This window comes from Schistocerca nitens, chromosome 4 (genome assembly GCF_023898315.1).
Source record: "Schistocerca nitens isolate TAMUIC-IGC-003100 chromosome 4, iqSchNite1.1, whole genome shotgun sequence".
Lineage (NCBI taxonomy): Eukaryota > Metazoa > Arthropoda > Insecta > Orthoptera > Acrididae > Schistocerca > Schistocerca nitens.
In genome coordinates, this window is record NC_064617.1 from 197337130 (window position 1) to 197358040 (window position 20911).

The following is a 20911-nucleotide window of genomic DNA, read 5'->3' on the forward strand; positions in this document are numbered from 1 at the left end:
CACTGCCAAACTGTGGCCAAGAGAAAAATAGACCATCCTGTGGCACAACATGCAGCTAAATGTAACATGCTTAATTTCAGTGGCTGCTTCACAAACTGGGACATCTGGATTGTCCCCTCCACCACCAGCTTTTCTGAACTGTGCAGATGCGAGTTACTCCTTACAACACATTCTCCGCTACTGTAATTTTCCCAGCCTCAACCTACAGTAACATACTGTCCCCACACCCTTCACCCAAAAGTTTGCACCTCCTCTGTCTTATCATCTCCTCCCCATTTTTGTCTTCCACCCTCTTTGTTTACTTCCTTCTGCCAACACCCCAACCATCTTTCCCCACTCCTCTCCTTTTTGACTCATTTTTACCCACCTCCCTGCCCCACAACCGCCCAATGCTGTGTCTGTTGGCATTATAGTCCTTGCACACTCCACCAGACAGCATTCTCCTCTCCCCCCACCTGTACACTGCTATCCCTTTGCCTTCCCTGACCCCTCCAGTTGCTGCTTGCATCCTACATGATAGCTGCATTCCGCCCTGAGCTGCCGGAGTTGGCAGTAATGTGTGCATGATGTGTGCTTGCTTGTGTGTATGACTGGTGTGTGTTTCTCTTATGCTGATGAAGGCTTTGGCCAAAAGCTTTGTGTAAGTGTCTTTTAATTGTGACTGTCTGCAACTTAATGTGTCTTGTTTACAGTAAGTAGCAATCTGCCTTTTCCTACATTGTGTGATATTGGTCACTGCTTACTTGGTAGCGCATTATTGTATGTAGACTGTACATACTAAATCAGTGTGAAAGACACTGAAGTGACACTAACTTCAAAAGTATGTCAAATGGTCATAATTTTAATTGTTGTATTGTTATTTGTGTTGGTGAATAAATCCAAGTAAATTTAATACATTTCAATGACTTCTGTGTTAATTGTGTGTCATGTACAATCAAAGCATCACACACTAATTAGAGTAAAAGAATTAATTCTCAACTTTTCTACCATTAATGTGTATGTTGTAGGACAAGATTGTGTATTAGAACAACTGTTGTTGTTGTTGTCGTGGCCTTCAGTCCTGAGACTGGTTTGATGCAGCTCTCCATGCTACTCTATCCTGTGCAAGCATCTTCATCTCTCAGTACCTGCTGCAGCCTACATCCTTCTGAATGTGCTTAGTGTATTCATCTCTTGGTCTCCCTCTACGATTTTTACCCTCCACGCTGCACTCCAGTACTAAATTGGTGATCCCTCGATGTCTCAGAACATGTCCTACTGACCGATCCCTTCTTCTAGTCAAGTTGTGCCACAAACTCCTCTTCTCCACAATTCTATTCAATACCTCTTCATTAGTTATGTGATCTACCCATCTAATCTTCAGCATTCTTCTGTAGCACCACATTTCGAAAGCTTCTATTCTCTTCTTGTCTAAACTATTTATCGTCCAAGTTTCACTTCCATAAATGGCTACACTACATACAAATACTTTCAGAAACGGCTTCCTGACACCTAAATAAATACTCGATGTTAACAAATTTCTCTTCTTCAGAAACGCTTTCCTTGCCATAGCCAGTCTACATTTTATATCCTCTCTACTTCGACCATCGTCAGTTATTTTGCTCCCCAAATAGCAAAACTCCTTTACTACTTTAAGTGTCTCATTTCCTAATCTAATTCCCTCAGCATCACCCGACTTAATTCGTCTACAGTCCATTATCCTTGTTTTGCTTTTGTTGATGGTCATCTTATATCCTCCTTTCAAGACACTGTCCATTCCGTTCAACTGCTCGTCCAAGTCCTTTGCTGTCTCTGACAGAATTACAGTGTCATCGGCGAACCTCAAAGTTTTTATTTCTTCTCCATGGATTTTAATACCTACTCCAAATTTTCCTTTACTACTTGCTCAATATACAGATTGAATAGAATCGGGGAGAGGCTACAACCCTGCCTCACTCCCTTCCCAACCACTGCTTCCCTTTCATGTCCCTCGACTCTTATAACTGCCATCTGCTTTCTGTACAAATTGTAAATAGCCTTTCAGTCCCTGTATTGTACCCCTGCCACCTTCAGAATTTGAAAGAGAGTATTCCAGTCAACATTGTCAAAAGCTTTCTCTAATTGTACAAATGCTAGAAACATAGGTTTGTATTTCCTTAATCTTTCTTCTAAGATAAGTCGTAGGGTCAGTATTGCCTCACGTGTTCCAACGTTTCTACGGAATCCAAACTGATCTTCCCCGAGGTCGGCTTCTACAAGTTTTTCCATTCGTCTGTAAAGAATTCACGTTAGTATTTTGCAGCTGTGACTTATTAAACTGATAGTTCGGTAATTTTCACATCTGTCAACACCTGCTTTCTTTGGGATTGCAATTATTATATTCTTCTTGAAGTCTGAGGGAATTTCACCTGTCTCATACATCTTGCTCACCAGATGGTAGAGTTTTGTCAGGACTGGCTCTCCCAAGGCTATCAGTAGGTGTAATGGAATGTTGTCTACTCCCGAGGCCTTGTTTCAACTCAGGTCTTTCAGTGCTGTGTCGAACTCTTCACGCAGTATCGTATCTCCCATTTCATCTTCATCTACATCCTCTTTCATTTCCAAAATATTTTCCTCAAGAACATCGCCCCTGTATAGACCCTCTATATACAACTTCCACCTTCCTGCTTTCCCTTCTTTGCTTAGAACTGGGTTTCCACCTGAGCTCTTGATATTCATGCAAGTGGTTCTCTTTTCTCCAAAGGTCTCTTTAATTTTCCTGTAGGCAGTATCTATCTTACCCCTCATGAGATAAGCCTCTACATCCTTACATTTGTCCTCTAGCCATCCCTGCTTAGCCATTTTGCACTTCCTGTCGATCTCATTTTTGAGACATTTGTATTGCTTTATGCCTGCTTCATTTACCGCATTTTTGTATTTTCTCCTTTCGTCAATTAATTTCAGTATCTCTTCTGTTACCCAAGAATTTCTACTAGCCCTCGTCTTTTTACCTACTTGATCCTCTGTTGCCTTCACTATTTCATCCCTCAAAGCTACCCATTCTTCTTCTACTGCATTTCTTTCCCCCATTCCTGTCAATTGTTCCCTTATGCTCTCCCTGAAAGTCTCTACAACCTCTGGTTCTTTCAGTTTATCCAGGTCCCATCTCCTTAAATTCCCACCTTTTTGCAGTTTCTTCAGTTTTAATCTACAGTTCATAACCAATAGATTGTGGTCAGAGTCCACATCTGCCCCTGGAAATGTCTTACAATTTAAAACCTGGTTCCTAAATCTCTGTCTTACCATTATATAATGTATCTGAAACCTTCTAGTATCTCCAGGGTTCTTCCATGTATACAACCTTCTTTCATGATTCTTGAACCAAGTGTTAGCTATGATTAAGTTATGCTCTGTGCAAAATTCTACTAGGCGGCTTCCTCTATCATTTCTTAGCCCCAGTCCATATTCACCTACTACGTTTCCTTCTCTTCCTTTTCCTACTGTCGAATTCTAGTCACCCATGACTATTAAATTTTCGTCTCCCTTCACTACCTGAATAATTTCTTTTATCTCATGATACATTTCATCAATTTCTTCATCATCTGCATAGCTAGTTGGTGTATAAACTTGTACTACTGTAGTAGGCGTGGGCTTCGTGTCTATCTTGGCCACAATAATGTGTTCACTATGCTGTTTGTAGTAGCTTACCCGCACTCCTATTTTCCTATTCATTATTAAAGCTACTCCTGCATTACCCCTATTTGATTTTGTATTTATAACCCTGTATTCACCTGACCAAAGTCTTGTTCCTCCTGCCACCGAACTTCACTAATTCCCACTATATCTAACTTTAACCTATCCATTTCCCTTTTTAAATTTTCTAACCTACCTGCCCGATTAAGGGATCTGACATTCCACACTCCGATCCGTGGGACGCCAGTTTTCTTTCTCTTGATAACGACGTCCTCCTGAGTAGTCCCCGCCCGGAGATCCGAATGGGGGACTATTATACCTCCGGAATATTTTACCCAAGAGGGCGCCATCATCATTTAATCATACAGTAAAACTGCATGCCTTCCGGAAAAATAGAACAACTATGATTTCAAAACTATTTTGGAAATCACTGTGAATTAAGTGACATTCTCTGAAGTCGGTGAAAATTTCAGGTGGCAATTTTCATGCCATGAACAAAATATGGCTCTGGTAAGATGGAACTTCTGTCACTGACAATGTGAATGCTATTAGTTACTCGACGTTTATCACAATGCATCTACTTGTTAAACAGCCAGGCAAATTAGTAGTCGAGGAATTTCTTTTTATAAACTTCACACTTTATGCTAAATATTTAATGTGTTTCAATGCTTTCTAAATTATTATCTGTATTAGACAAATTAATGCACCAGAAAACCCAAGGGTATGCTGTTGCATTAATATTCAGTAGAAATTTGCTCAGTGTTATAAATAGTGAGGCATATTACACTCCTGGAAATTGAAATAAGAACACCGTGAATTCATTGTCCCAGGAAGGGGAAACTTTATTGACACATTCCTGGGGTCAGATACATCACATGATCACACTGACAGAACCACAGGCACATAGACACAGGCAACAGAGCATGCACAATGTCGGCACTAGTACAGTGTATATCCACCTTTCGCAGCAATGCAGGCTGCTATTCTCCCATGGAGACGATCGTAGAGATGCTGGATGTAGTCCTGTGGAACGGCTTGCCATGCCATTTCCACCTGGCGCCTCAGTTGGACCAGCGTTCGTGCTGGACGTGCAGACCGCGTGAGACGACGCTTCATCCAGTCCCAAACATGCTCAATGGGGGACAGATCCGGAGATCTTGCTGGCCAGGGTAGTTGACTTACACCTTCTAGAGCACGTTGGGTGGCACGGGATACATGCGGACGTGCATTGTCCTGTTGGAACAGCAAGTTCCCTTGCTGGTCTAGGAATGGTAGAACGATGGGTTCGATGACGGTTTGGATGTACCGTGCACTATTCAGTGTCCCCTCGACGATCACTAGTGGTGTACGGCCAGTGTAGGAGATCGCTCCCCACACCATGATGCCGGGTGTTGGCCCTGTGTGCCTCGGTCGTATGCAGTCCTGATTGTGGCGCTCACCTGCACGGCGCCAAACACACATACGACCATCATTGGCACCAAGGCAGAAGCGACTCTCATCGCTGAAGACGACACGTCTCCATTCGTCCCTCCATTCACGCCTGTCGCGACACCACTGGAGGCGGGCTGCACGATGTTGGGGCGTGAGCGGAAGACGGCCTAACGGTGTGCGGGACCGTAGCCCAGCTTCATGGAGACGGTTGCGAATGGTCCTCGCCGATACCCCAGGAGCAACAGTGTCCCTAATTTGCTGGGAAGTGGCGGTGCGGTCCCCTACGGCGCTGCGTAGGATCCTACGGTCTTGGCGTGCATCCGTGCGTCGCTGTGGTCCGGTCCCAGGTCGACGGGCACGTGCACCTTCCGCCGACCACTGGCGACAACATCGATGTACTGTGGAGACCTCACGCCCCACGTGTTGAGCAATTCGGCGGTACGTCCACCCGGCCTCCCGCATGCCCACTATACACCCTCGCTCAAAGTCCGTCAACTGCACATACGGTTCACGTCCACGCTGTCGCGGCATGCTACCAGTGTTAAAGACTGCGATGGAGCTCCGTATGCCACGGCAAACTGGCTGACACTGACGGCGGCGGTGCACAAATGCTGCGCAGCTAGCGCCATTCGACGACCAACACCGCGGTTCCTGGTGTGTCTGCTGTGCCGTGCGTGTGATCATTGCTTGTACAGCCCTCTCGCAGTGTCCGGAGCAAGTATGGTGGGTCTGGCACACCGGTGTCAATGTGTTCTTTTTTCCATTTCCAGGAGTGTACTTAGTGCCCATCTGGCTCTACTAAAATGTGCTTTTTTTTGTATTCCAGACCAAACTGTTTATTTGCCCAGGAGGGAAATGACGCCCCGGAAGGCAAAAGAAATAAGTAACACAAAGAAGTACAACCTCGAAGAATTTGAAGAAGACTCTGACTCTGAGGATATGGACAGCGATCCCGCATGGACTCCAGCAGCTAAAGTGAGTGGCTATGTCTTTATTGAAGCTCTTTCTATGGATAATTGAATGTTGAATGTGGGCTTGGATTTAAATGCAACAATAGACGTTGGCAGGCACTACACAGTTAACATTGTGAATGAAGAATAATTAATAACACATTAAGCCTTCAAACTTGTCAGTTTTTTTGACAATAGCAGCATGCTTGTGTATACTGTTTGTGGGTTCTTTATTGAAATGGACTTAGCTATACAGAAATAACTAACAAGGGAAACTCCCCATCTCAACCCCTCAGATTTAGTGGTAAAATGGCCCAGTGGATTGCCCCTCAAAAACTGAACACAGACCACACATTAAACCAGGAAGAAGGTGTACTGAACTGTGTAAAAAGAAGCAAATTAGAAACAGTGAATGGTCTAAGCTCAAGATGGTAACATTGAGTGAATTGTAAAAATCACCATGGCTGTGTGATCACAGTGTTGGATTGTTTAGTGGGAGATCCATGTTTAAATCTCGCTCTTACCCCATTATTATTATTATTATTATTATTATTATTTTCATAACATTATGTACTTTCTGTCCAGTCATTTTTATGATCATTTCATCTATGTTCAGACACAATAGTGTGTGCATACCTGTTTATTAGTTAGCAGTTTCATACACTGGAGAGCTGAAGAAACTGACACACTGGCCTAATATTGTGTAGGGCCCCCATGAGCAAGCAGAAGTGCCACAATATGATGTGGCAATGATTCAACTAATGTCTGAAGTAGTGCTGGAGGGAACTGACACCATGAATCCTGCAGGGCTGTCCATAAATCCGTAAGAGTACGAGGGGGTGGAGATCTCTTCTGAACATCACATTGCAAGGCATCTCAGCTATGGTCAATAATGTTCATGTCCAGGGCGTTCGGTGGCCAGCAGAAGTGTTTAAACTCAGAAGAGTATTCTTGGATCCACTCTGTAGCAATTATGGACGTGTGGAGTGTCACATTGCTCTGCTAAAATTGCCAAAGTCCATCGAAATGCACAGTGGACATGAATGGATGCAGGTGATCAGACAGGATGCTTACATATGTTTCACCTGTTGGAGTATATCTAGACATATCAGGGGTTCTATATTATTCCAACTGCACGCACCCCACACCATTACTGAGCCTCCACCAACTTGAACAGTCGCCTGCTGACATGCTGGGTCCATGGATTCATGAGGTTGTCTCCATATCCCTACATGTCCATCCACTCGATACAATTTGAAGCAGGACTCATAGGACCAGGCAACATGTTTCCAGTCATCAAAAGTCTAATGTCGATGTTGACAAGCCCAGGAAAGGCGTAAAGCTTTGTATCGTGCAATCATCAAGGGTACACAAGTGAGCCTTTGGCTCCAAAAGCCTATATTGATGATGTTTCATTGAATGGTTTGCACGCTGAATCTTGTTGATGACCCAGTATTGAAATCTGCAGCAATTTGCAGAAGAGTTGCACTTCTGTCTCGTTGAATGATTCTCTTCAGTCATCATTGGTCATGTTCTTGCAGGATCTTTTTCCAGACGCAGCAATATCGGAGATTTGATGTTTTACTGGATTCCTGATATTCAAGGTACACTCATGAAATGGTTGTATGGCAAAATCGCCACTTCATCGCTACCATGAAGATGCTGTGTACCATTACTCGTGTGCTGACTTAAACACCTCATTCAGACTCATTTAAATTCATATAACTTGCCATTGAAGCAGCAATAAATGATCTAACAACTGCACTATGCACTTGTTGTCTTACATAGGCGTTTCCGACCACAGCACCCTATTGTGCCTGTTTACATATCTCTGCATTTGAATATGGATGCCTATACCAGTTTCTTTGGCACTTGAATGCATAACAGCTGTGCTATAGGGTGCAGAAATGAAAGCCTGCAACTTATTTAGCCATTTTAAAGATGTTCTCACTTTTACTAATGACATATCTGGACTATATGATCAGATGTACTTTTTTGACAAGGATTTGTATTTCATACCAGTCTAATGTTTTTTGATATATAAATAAGATAAAGATTCATGATTCCATCGTTGTTGAACATGAAGTGTGTGAATGACTGCAAATGGTCTCCAAGTAGCCGAACATAACCATTCCCAGCCAATGATCAGTTAAATTGGACCATAGCACCCAGCCGATTCTATGCAAAAACAGGTCACACCATTATGAAGCCACCACCAGATTGCGCAGTGCCTTATTGACAACTTGGGTCCATGGTTTCTTGGGGTCTGCACCATACTCAAACCCTACCATCAGCTGTTACCATCTGAAATTGGGGCTCATCTGTCCAGGACAAGGTTTTCCAGTCGTCTAAGGTCCAACCGACATGGTCACAAATGCAAGTGAGGTGCTGCAGGCAATGTTTTGCTGTTAGTAGAGGTATTCATGTTTGATGTCTGCAGCCATAGCCCACTAATGCCAAATTTTGCAGTGATGTCCTAACTGATATGTTAATCATTTGTCCCACATTGATTTCTGCAGCTATTTCTTACAGTATTACTTGTCTGTTTGCACTGACAACTCTATGCAGATGTTGCTGCTTTCAGTTACTAAGTGGAGGCTGTTGGCTTCTGTGTTGTCCACGGTGATGGTTAATGCCTGAAATTTGGTATTCTTAGCACACTCTTGACACTGTGGATCTCAGAATATTGAGTCTCCAATGATATCTGAAATGGAATGTCCCATGTGTCTAGCTCCAACAAACATTCTGCTTTCGGAATCTATTAATTCCTGTTGTGCAGCCATAATCCTGCCAGAAACCCTTTCATGTGTGTTCCATGAGCACAAATGATAGCTCTGCTAATGCACTGCCCTTTTATACCTTGTTTATGCGATACTACTGCCATCTGTATATGTGCATATAGCCATCCGATGATTTTTGTCACCTCAATGTAGTACAGAGGAGCTGGTATTGGAAGGAAGATCCAGCATGTTGTGCTCAGCAGAATATTCCACCAATTTTCGGCCAACTCTGTTATTTGCGAAAGTCGGGCAGTAGTAGTTCATTCTTGTGGACTGCTTGTTGGTGGCCGTGTTCACAGAAAAGGCTGTGCAAAAGTTACAGCAAAACTGGTATGTGTGAGGATAATTTGGAAAGTAAGATCCAATTTCTTGTAGAACATAAATCATCACAGGTTTTTTCAAAAATCTTTTTGTATTTAATTCCTTACATGTTTATTTTTCTGCATAGTTTTGATATTGGTTTAAACATTTGTCATAACATTCTTCAAGCTACTATATCCCTAAGTCACAGATGTCTGCCACCTGTGAGGAGTCTTTACGTGCTTCTTTCATCTCATCATCTGTTGCGAAGTGCTTGTCACTGTGAAACTCCTTGTTTGGCACCAAGTATATACTGATTAGTGTGTGGACAATCTGTTCCCATCCAAAAGATCTGGTCAGATTTTGGGTGTAAATGGCAGAATGGGGTCTGGAATTGTCACGCAGCAACAAAATTCAAAACGTCAGGAAACAGTGTCACTTATTCTGTATTACACATCAAAGTTTAGTCATGTTAGAACAGTAACTGACTGCATTTATTGTTATTCCTCACTGCATAAACTCAACCAACAAGACTCCATACCTATCCCAGAACACAGTTGCCATAACATTGTTTGTTGAGATTGTCTGTTTGGCCTTGACTTTGACTCTGATGATGTCATGTGACACGATTCCATTGACTGATATTAAGACTCTGGGGTCATGTGAGAACCCCTGCCTCATCTCCTGTGACAACATTCTGTAAAAAATTGATCACCTTCCTTATGAGATCAGTCCAAAAATTCAAGAGCACAAGCCACTCTTTCCATTTTGTGTTTCTCAGTAAGCAGCCTGGGAAACCAATGTGAACACAATCTGCAAAATTGCAACTTTTCACAGACAATTTTGTGCAAAGTTGTTCTACCCTCATTCAGAAATTGCTATACTAAAGTTTAAATTGTGAATCACCAGTCTTTGCATATCTTTTTGTCCATGTATTTGATCAAATCTTCTGAGATCATTGATGGTCAGCCTGATCGCAATTCATCATAGACATTTTTCTGTCTGTCTTTGAAGGCTCTCAACCCATGTACACACTTTACTGACACTTATTGTATTGGGGCCATACACCTCACTTATCTGTTGATGAATTTCCGATGCAGCAGTGTTCCTTGCTGTCAAAAACTGAATCTCTGACTGTATTTCATAGTTGATGGACTGATCAGTTGTTTTAAACATTTTGAACTGATATTGGAAGCAGCACACTGCAACAATACCAATGCAAATGGTGTTGTGTGATGAGTAAGACATACCAGGAGTTGATGCACATGTGTCTTTGATTATTCACGGATCGTTCGGGTAGCTACGGCGACTGAGGCTGTACTTCCTGGATAACCCTCATAATATGACTGCTTTAATAGATGGCCCTGCCTCTGATAGGAAAGGTTGTACCTGTGATGGCACTGGAATAGGGTGAGCTGGATGAGTGCATAGGACAGGCTTTTCACCTGGGTTTTCAATACACATGTGATCCATGTGGCAAGGGGTTGGGAGTACATGCGGCATAAGCATGGGTCAGGTTACTTTTTAAACTAGGTGGGCAGTGGAATACCACTTTTGGAGGAGCAGGAAGGATTGTTGGTAGGATGATCCTCTTTTATGAGCCCTGGTGAAGTATGTGGTTTAGCAGTTGTGGTTCAGGGTAATTAGATATTGGGTAATTAGAGTGGTGTTCCTTTACAGTTGGTTCAGCAGATTGGTAGATGATTTAGGGACTTATGTGGATGTGGTTTTGGAGGTATGTTTGCAGACTAGGTTTGGACAAATCCCTCTTTCTGATAACTTCAGCAAGACCTTCAACATAGTGGACAAGGGATTGCTCATCATTGCAGATGTGCCCTGTGCAGGTGGTCAGACTACATGGGAATGATTTTTTGGCATGGAAGGGATGACAGCTAACAGAATGCAGGTACTGTTGGTGGGGTACTGTCGGTGGTTAATGGATTTGATATGGACAGAGATATGGATGAGGCCATCAGAGAAGTGGAGCTCAGTGTCCAAGAAGGTGGCACATTGGGTTGAGAAAGGCCTGCTGAAATGGATGGGAAATGAGGTGCTGAGGCTGTGGAGGAATGAGGATAGGGTATCTTGGAACTTGGTCAAGATCATGAGGATATCTTTAGTGAATTTGAACCAGATTTTGGATGGCTTAGAAAGTTTCTGGCCCATAAACAGATTTACATAGGAGTGTGCCATATAGGTGCCCATGCTCATGCCATGGATTTGCTTGTCCAAAGAAGTAGTAGTTACGTGTGAGCTAGATGTGTAATGAATGCGGTGGTGGATCTGCAGTTTGAAGGAAACTGGGGGAGATAGTGTTCAATAGCAGCAAAGCAATGGACATGGAGGATGATGATGTAGAGAGAAGTGGCATCAACAGTGATGAATAGGGGCTCAGGTAGCACACAGGGGAACTTATTGACGTATAGAGAAATGGTGTCAGCAGTGACAAGTAGGGGTTTAGGTGGTAATGGGTGGGAATGGTTTGTATCAATGTCATGGATGGTAATCAGGTTGATGGAGTTGGGGGAACATGTAGTAGGTGGGTGTATTGGGGGGGAGGGGGGTTTGTCATTAGGAGGAGAAGGAAGATGGATTTGAGGGAGTGAATTTGGGATGTGCCTAAGGAGTAGGGGTTGGAGGTTATTCTGGACTTCTGCAATGGGATCACAGTGGAAGGGCATTGTTGTGGAGATAGGGGGAAAATAGGCAGATACCTTCTGTCAGATAATCATTGCAGTTCATCATGACAGTAGTGGAGACTTTGTCTACAGGATGGATGAACAGCGTGGGTTCTGTCTTAAAGTTGTGAATAGGCATTCTTCCCTCTGTTAAGAGGTTTTAGTTTTTGCAAAGGGATTTAGGAGAGGAAGCTGTGACAAGGTTGAAGATAAGGAATTACTGGACTAGGTTGTGGTTAGGTGGGAGTGGCAGAGAGATATGAACAGGGAGACGAAAGGTTCAGTGTTGATGTGTAGTCAGTTTTGGTTGATGAGGTTGATGGCAAAAAATGTTACCGCTATAAGGGCCAGAAGAAGGAGTGTCTGCATTATATGAGTCCACTATTATCGAACTTGAATATGGGGCTGAAGGTGACACATTTGCATAGGCCTTAAAATTTTGTGGGACTGAGGTCTTTGGTAGATAAGTTAACTAATGCTATTTCCATCCTCTTCTTCATAATCTACCCCTTCTCTGTTCTGTCTTCCTCTTCCAGGCCACTACTCAATTGCGCCACCACAAGCCTTCCTGCCTGCTCCAGAGTGAGCTCTCTCGTGCCTCTTCTTCCCACCCATCAGCTACCCCTCCCTCCATCCCTTGCTCCTCTTCAACCTTCTTTCTCCACTTGCCCACTTCACATGACACAATCCCTCACCTTAGTCAAGTTGTGGTGCTGGTACACTTTTATTGGCAAGGGCAATGTAGCCATGCAGGTGTATGTTTATTACACACTAGTTACCTCTGAAAAAGGATATTATTCAAAAATGTAACATTTTCAGTCCTGGATATGTGTTACCAACCAGTTGACACCTCAGCTGTTTGATAATTTGCTGTCTACATCTACATCTACATTTATATGCCGCAAGCCACCCAACGGTGTGTGGCGGAGGGCACTTTACGTGCCACTGTCATTACCTCCCTTTCCTGTTCCAGTCGTGTATGGTTCACGGGAAGAATGACTGCCGGAAAGCCTCGTGCGCACCCGAATCTCTCTAATTTTACATTCGTGATCTCCTTGGGAGGTATAAGTAGGGGGAAGCAATATATTCGATACCTCATCTAGAAACGCACCCTCTCGAAACCTGGACAGCAAGCTACACCGCGATGCAGAGCGCCTCTCTTGCAGAGTCTGCCACTTGAGTTTGCTAAACATCTCCGTAACGCTACCACGCTTACCAAATAACCCTGTGACGAAATGCGCCGCTCTTCTTTGGATCTTCTCTATCTCCTCCGTCAACCCGACCTGGTATGGATCCCACACTGATGAGCAATACTCAAGTATAGGTCGAACGAGTGTTTTGTAAGTCACCTCCTTTGTTGATGGACTACATTTTCTAAGGACTCTCCCAATGAATCTCAACCTGGTACTCGCCTTACCAACAATTAATTTTATATAATCATTCCACTTCAAATTGTTCCACACGCACACTCCCAGATATTTTACAGAAGTAACTGCTACCAGTGTTAGTTCCGCTATCATATTATCATACAACAAAGGATCCTTCTTTCTATGTATTCGCAATATTTTACATTTGTCTATATTAAGGGTCAGCTGCCACTCCCTGCACCAAGTGCCTATTCGCTGCAGATCTTCCTGCATTTCGCTGCAATTTTCTAATGCTGCAACTTCTCTGTATACTACAGCATCATCTGCAAAAAGTCACATGGAACTTCCGACACTATCTACTAGGTCATTTATATATATTGTGAAAAGCAATGGTCCCATAACACTCCCCTGTGGCACGCCAGAGGTTACTTTAATGTCTGTAGACGTCTCTCCATTGAGAACAACATGCTGTGTTCTGTTTGCTAAAAACTCTTCAATCCAGCCACACAGCTGGTCTGATATTCCATAGGCTCTTACTTTGTTTATCAGGCGACAGTGCGGAACTGTATCGAACGCCTTCCGGAAGTCAAGGAAAATGGCATCTACCTGGGAGCCTGTATCTAATATTTCCTGGGTCTCATGAACAAATAAAGTGAGTTGGGTCTCACACGATCGCTGTTTCCGGACTCCATGGTGATTCCTACAGAGTAGATTCTGGGTTTCCAGAAACGACATGATATTCGAGCAAAAAACATGTTCTAAAATTCTACAACAGATCGACGTCAGAGATATAGGTCTATAGTTATGTGCATCTGCTCGACAACCCTTCTTGAAGACTGGGACTACCCGTGCTCTTTTTCAATCACTTGGAATCTTCCATTCCTATAGAGACTTGTGGTACACGGCTGTTAGAAGGGGGGCAAGTTCTTTCGCGTACTCTGTGTAGGACCAAATTGGTATCTTCTCAGTCCAGTGGTCTTTCCTCTGTTGAGTGATTTCAGTTGCTTTTCTATTCCTTGGACACTTATTTCGATGTCAGCCATTTTTTCGTTTGTGCGAGGATTTAGAGAAGGAACTGCAGTGCGGTCTTCCTCTGTGAAACAGCTTTGGAAAAAGGTGTTTAGTATTTCAGCTTTACGCGTGTCATCCTCTGTTTCAATGCCATCATCATCTCGGAGTGTCTGGATATGCTGTTTCGAGCCACTTACTGATTTAACGTAAGACCAGAACTTCCTAGGATTTTCTGTCAAGTCGGTACATAGAATTTTACTTTCAAATTCACTGAACGCTTCACGCATAGCCCTCCTTACGCTAATTTTGACATTGTTTAGCTTCTGTTTGTCTGAGAGGTTTGGGTTGCGTTTATACTTGCAGTGAAGCTCTCTTTGCTTTCGCAGTAGTTTCCTAACTTTGTTGTTGAACCATGGTGGATTTTTCCCGTTCCTTACAGTTTTATTCGGCACGTACCTGTCTAAAACACATTTTACGATTGCCTTGAACTTTTTCCATAAATACTCAACATTGTCAGTGTCGGAACAGAAATTTTCGTTTTGATCTGTTAGGTAGTCTGAAATCTGCCTTCTATTACTCTTGCTAAACAGATAAACCTTCCTCCCTTTTTTTATATTCCTATTTACTTCAATATTCAGGGATGCTGCAATGGCCTTATGATCACTGAGTCCCTGTTCTGCACTTACAGAGTCCAAAAGTTCAGGTCTGTTTGTTATCAGTAGGTCCAAGATGTTATCTCCACGAGTCGGTTCTCTGTTTAATTGCTCGAGGTAATTTTTGGATAGTGCACTCAGTATAATGTCACTCGATGCTCTGTCCCTACCACCCGTCCTAAACATCTGAGTGTCCCAGTCTGTATCTGGTAAATTGAAATCTCCACCTAAGACTATAACATGCTGAGGAAATTTATGTGAAATGTATTCCAGATTTTCTCTCAGTTGTTCTGCCACTAATGCTGCTGAGTCGGGAGGTCGGTAAAAGGAGCCACTTATTAACCTAGCTTGGTTGTGGAGTGTAACCTCCACCCATAATAATTCACAGGAACTATCCACTTCTACTTCACTACAGGATAAACTACTACTAACAGTGACAAACACGCCACCTCTGGTTGCATGCAATCTAACCTTTCTAAACACCGTCTGTTCCTTTGTAAAAATTTTGGCAGAATTTATCTCTGGCTTCAGCCAGCTTTCTGTACCTATAACGATTTCAGCTTTGGTGCTTTCTATCAGCGCTTGAAGTTCCGGTACTTTATCAGTGCAGCTTCGACAGTTTACAATTACAATACAGATTGTGTATTTGCCCCGCACCCTTTGAGGCTGGTGCCCTTTCTGTACTTGCCCGAGGCCATCTAACCTAAAAAACCGCCCAGTCCACGCCACCGCTACCCGTGTAGCCGCTTGCTGCGTGTAGTGGACTCCTGACCTATCCAGCGGAACCCGAAACCCCACCATACTATGGCGCAAGTTGAGGAATCTGCAGCCCACACGGTCGCAGAACCGTCTCAGCCTCTGATTCAGACCCTCCACTCTGCTCTGTACCGAAGGTCCGCAGTCAGTCCTGTCGATGCTGCTGCAGATGCTGAGCTCTGCTTTCATCCCGCTAGTGAGACTGGCAGTCTTCACCAAATCAGATAGCCGCCGGAAGCCAGAGAGGATTTCCTCCGATCCATAGCGGCACACATCATTGGTGCCGACATGAGTGACCACCTGCAGATGGGTGCACCCTGTACCCTGCATGGCATCCAGAAGGACCCTTTCCACATCTGGAATGACACCCCCTGGTATGCACACGGAGTGCACATTGGTTTTCTTCCTCTCTCTTGCTGCCATATCCCTTAGGGGCCCCATTACGCGCCTGATGTTGGAGCTCCCAACTACCAGTAAGCCCACCCTCTGCGACCACCCGGATCTTGCAGACTGAGGGCAGGGTGTATACGACCCGGGACAACCGGGAAATCCGGGAAAAACCTGGCAATTTTTTCATCTGGGAGAAAACCGGGAAAATCCCGGCAATTTTTCGGAATTCTGGGAATTTTTCATTGTTTTAGCTTTCAGTTAAATTTTTGTAATTTTGACTGCAGAATTGATTCTCTAGCAAAGAATGTTATTGTTTCCTGCTACTGGAGAATGATACTGCAGCAATAAAATATAAATGAGAAGGAAAAAAATAAATCTTCAGTGGCAAAGGAAAAGTGCAATTTACTACAACAAAACACCGTGCACGCACAAACGTATGCAAATAGTAAAGATATGTCAAAGGCCGTAGGGCGCAGACTGTAATTCTTCGTAACAATAAACTGCTTGCTATGAGCATGACGTCACAACTGTTCACATTAGGTTCGATTGACCAGTTGCCAGCGGTCTGTTGCGCATGCGCATTTGATCGCGTATAAACAGTACCTTCTCCCGTCTCCCACTACTTGAAGTTTGGCTGTTAGCTGTATCGGTAGTAGCAGCAAGCAGCCAGATGCAAACGAGAAAAATTTTTCTTGCGTGCCATAGTAGTAGCAGCAAGCAGCCAGATGCAAACGAGAAAAATTTTTCTCGCGTGCCATAGCTGCCAGATTCGCACTTTCACAGAGTTGTCTGAGTTGTAGTGGGGAAGGGGTTAGTCTCCATGTGACCCGTGTTTACGTTAAGTGATTTCGCTGCTTCTCTTCGTGTACAGCTCCCACGTCAAATGAAAACAAAATGGATTTCTGTGGCCGGGAGCTATCAACTGAATTAAAATACATTCACATAATTACGGAGGGGAAAAATATATTATTAATTTCAATTTTCTGATTTTATTTCCAAGTTAGGAGCAGTCAAGCATTAATCGCCTTGCAGAACAATGAAGTTATTTTTGCAAGTTTACTAAAGAAATTTGGCTTTATTATCTTTCCGCTGAGGAAATCATTTTATTTGAAACGAAGTGTTTCATTCTACAGTATTGGCTAGTTCCAACTGTTCGCTGAATTTCAAGTGCAATTTGAAGTGCACGTTATCATCTTCTGCCATGTATGGCATTATGCCATAATAAAGAACCAAAAATGAGATTGTAGAGTACTGGTCCTCCAAGAAAATTTACATCCCAAAAACCACACTGAAAAGCTTAATATCAGATGGGACCTACTTCATTGTGAATCTGGAAAAAGCCAATTTGCACTTCAAGCCGAATTATGCATTTCAGTATGGTTCACAAAATTCCAGTGCTCTTTGGAGTATCCTCCGATGCCCTGTTTCTTTTATGGTGTAATGTAAGCTCTCTTAGTGCTTTATACAAACGAACGTGCGGGCTTCCTACACCACTGCAGTTGCACACGCACAATAATGCCTGTTTTCTGGCGCTCTCTGGCAACTGGTAAATTGAACCTATTTCTATGTGTGAGAAAGTGGGATGGATATCTAAATCACAGAGCGTTCGAAACTGAACAGTTTGAGAACCAGCCACTTACAAGAATTTCGAGCCGAGACATTTATGTCATAATTTTAAATTTACTGGCACAGTTGTGTGATGTATCTTAAAGTATAACACACACAAAAGAGATCAATATTACATGTGAAAGCTTAACTTCTGTTGTAGCGTGTTAATCTTAGAGACCAATATAATATGTGAAAGCTTAGCTTTTCTTGTAGATATACAGTACTGTGTACATTAATGTAAACCGTTAACTTTTCCTCTGTGTGTTCGCGCTATGTAACCAGTGATCTTGCTATTGGCTGACTATAACACATGTCCTATGCTCTGAATAGCTGCTGTCATCGGCTGGCGACACCTCGTGGCGTGAGATATGAATCGCTTACAAAAGGACATCACAACCTCGGTTTCAACGCTCTGGAAACTAACGCGCTGTGTCTGGTGCAATTCGAATTTATACTTTCGTAATACGAAAATATGCAGCATATATGTTGCTGCAAATCAAAGGTCCTTCCAAAACTTCACTCATTTTTTTAATTAAAAGCCTCTCCATAGTTCTCTCCCCCGTCTTTTCCTTTTTTCCTGGAAGTTCTACGCGATTGTATAAAACGTTAACCATTCAAAGGATTGATAAGTATTGCAGTTCCGAAGGAAAATCTACTGAAAACCTACTGTCACTTAGCATGGAAAAAGTGTATATTCGCCCGGGAAAAAGCATATTTTTTAAACGGGATATCTGGGAGAAATCCGGGAATAATCCGGGAATTTTTTTTCCTTGTCCCCATATACACCCTGTGAGGGGCAACCTCTGGAACAGGACAAGCAGCCATGTCTGGCAGAGCCTGAAACCGGTTCATCAGACAAACTGGAGAGGCCTTCCGCTCAGCCCTCCGGAATGTCTTTCGCCCCCTGCCACACCTCGAGACGACCTCCCACTCTACCATGGGTGAGGGATTGGCCTCAATGTGGGCAGTATCCCGGGCAGCCTCAGCCTTAGTCCGATCAGGGGATGCGTGGGACGAGCTGGCCATCCCTGACAAACCCCCATCCGGACTCCCACAGTGATGCCCATTGGCAACAGCCTCAAGCTGTCTTACCGAAGCCAACACTGCCTTAAGCTGGGAGCGAAGGGATGCCAACTCAGCCCGCATCCGAACACAGCACTCGCAGTCCCTATCCATGCTAAAAACTGTTGTGCAAAGACCGTCTGAACTAATCTACAGAGAGCACAAACAATTCGACACAAAATTTAAATGGTTATTAAAATACAATATTGCCTAGTAAATGCAGTAATGCTGCTACTTGTGCACTGCTGACACACTGCTCGGAGGCAGAAGGAGACTATGCGATTTTACACTATTCAGGTAATAAAGCGTGATGCTACAACTCTCAAATACTATAATACACCCTAAATTTATGAATTAAACAATGCAAGTACCCAAAAACACGCAAAGAAATTAAGAATTAAACTATGTAACAAATAAGTGAGCTGAGAGTATACGACTTGCTGCTGGCAGCTGCTTATCCAACGGCGGCAGGGAGCGCACTGGCTGTGAACAACCGACACTGGCCATTCAATACAAAAACGGAAGACAGACAACTACGCGAATTTACACTATTCAGGTACTAAAGCGCTATGCTACAACTCTCTAATACTATAATACACCCAAAATTTATGAATTAAACAATGCAAGTATCCAAAAACACGCCAAGAAATTAAGAATTAAATTATGTAAAAAATAAGTGAGCTAAGAGTATATGACTTGCTGCTGGCAGTTGCTTATCCAACAGCGGCAGGGAGCACACTCCTTTATCCCATCCATTATTTATGATGTGATTAATTAGACAACAATTTTAGTATCTCGTATAACTGCCTCTCGCTGTAATACAGTCCTGCAATATTCGTCAGAGACTATGATAGAGCTTCAGATATCATCCTGGGAGAGAGTGTTACATGCCATTTCTACTGTGTGTCAAGGGATGTTTCTGGTAATGCTGATCCAGCACATCCGTCATGTGTTCAATGAGAGATGGGTCTGGCTGCTGTTGCTTGGTACAGTTTGGTAGTTGCCACTCCTCTGACTTATATGTATTACCAAATAACAATCACAATACCTAGGCAGAATCTACTCTTATCACAAAATACCACTGGATGCCATTCACCCACCATTTGGGGTATGTTTCACAGTGATAATACAATTGAACTTCACTGAAATTCAGTTAAGTGCATGAACTGTTGTATCCTGGAGTGTCTGTCATGATTACGTATCCATTAAGATGTTTGAATGAACTGACCCTTGTGTTTCAGAAAGTATTATACAGTGGTATGCACAGCATTTACTCCATTTACAAATTTTGGCTTTGAATTATTGTCTTTACTGCCTTCTCTCAATTTCTCTTGAAAATTCAGGTTTCTACTGTTCAAGTGTTGGTGTCATTTAGTTTTAATTTTCTGCTAATGCAAGCAAACAATTACTGACACATTAACTTGAAAGTTGGGTGGTATAGGATGGGCTGGGATGGGAGGAAAGCTACACAGTGGTCAACTTCATATCTCACGTAATTGAAACTTGAGCAACAAGCCCTAAATCCAGCACTGAAGTTGTGTAAGTTAACCAAATTTGTCACATCATTCAACAAACTACATACACAGTGTATCAAAAAGAATCATATGACCTTTAAAAAAAAAAAAAAAAAAAAAAATCGTAACTATTATGTTATTTGAGATATGTGTGTGAACAATATACTGTTGGAAAGAGCAAACTCTTGAGTTTTTACAAGGTTCCTGCTAGGTACCAGCAGTGAGTGCCCATGTCAGTCTAGTAAAAATTAAGTCAGGGCAATAGAAAGCGTTTTGTGTTCTACGTTTTCTGCAGTGCGGATCAGTAATAACTGTTCAGCGTGGCTTTCGTATTAGGTATGATGTGGATCCTCCTACAGCACAGAGCATTAGATGATGGTAAGAACAATTCCAAGAAACAGGTTGTTTGTGTAAAGGCAAAGTGCTGGGCCACCCTCAAGTGTCTGACACAGATGTTGAACGCATCCACCATAGTTCCACGAGGATTCCACAGAAATCCATTCAACGTGCAGCTTGATATGCCCCCGATGTCTATCTGGTGTCTGTTGCATTGATGTCTACACATGAAACCATGTACAAAATTCAGCTACGCAAGCTCTTTGTGAAGGTGACAAACAATAATGTGTAGAGTTCTGTAATTTCGTTCTTGGCAAGATAGAGGATGACAGCTTTCTTCCACGCTTAGTGTTTAGTGATGAGGCAACATTCCACTTAAATGGAAAGGTGAACTCTCATAATGTGGGAATATTGGGTATGGAAC

At 43.0% G+C, this 20911-nt stretch overlaps 1 protein-coding gene across 4 annotated transcripts in view; it reads left to right on the forward strand.

The window, feature by feature from the left end:
* Nucleotides 1-20911, forward strand: part of LOC126251428 (uncharacterized) — a 145161-nt gene that overhangs the window by 21554 nt on the left and 102696 nt on the right. For all 4 annotated transcript variants that reach the window (XR_007545732.1, XR_007545733.1, XM_049951844.1 and 1 more), the window contains exon 3: nt 5909-6057. Coding sequence is in view for 2 of the 4 variants with exons in the window: in XM_049951844.1 (XP_049807801.1) it covers nt 5909-6057 (149 nt within the window). In the remaining 2 variants the exon portion in view is untranslated. The remainder of the gene's footprint in view (nt 1-5908; nt 6058-20911) is intronic.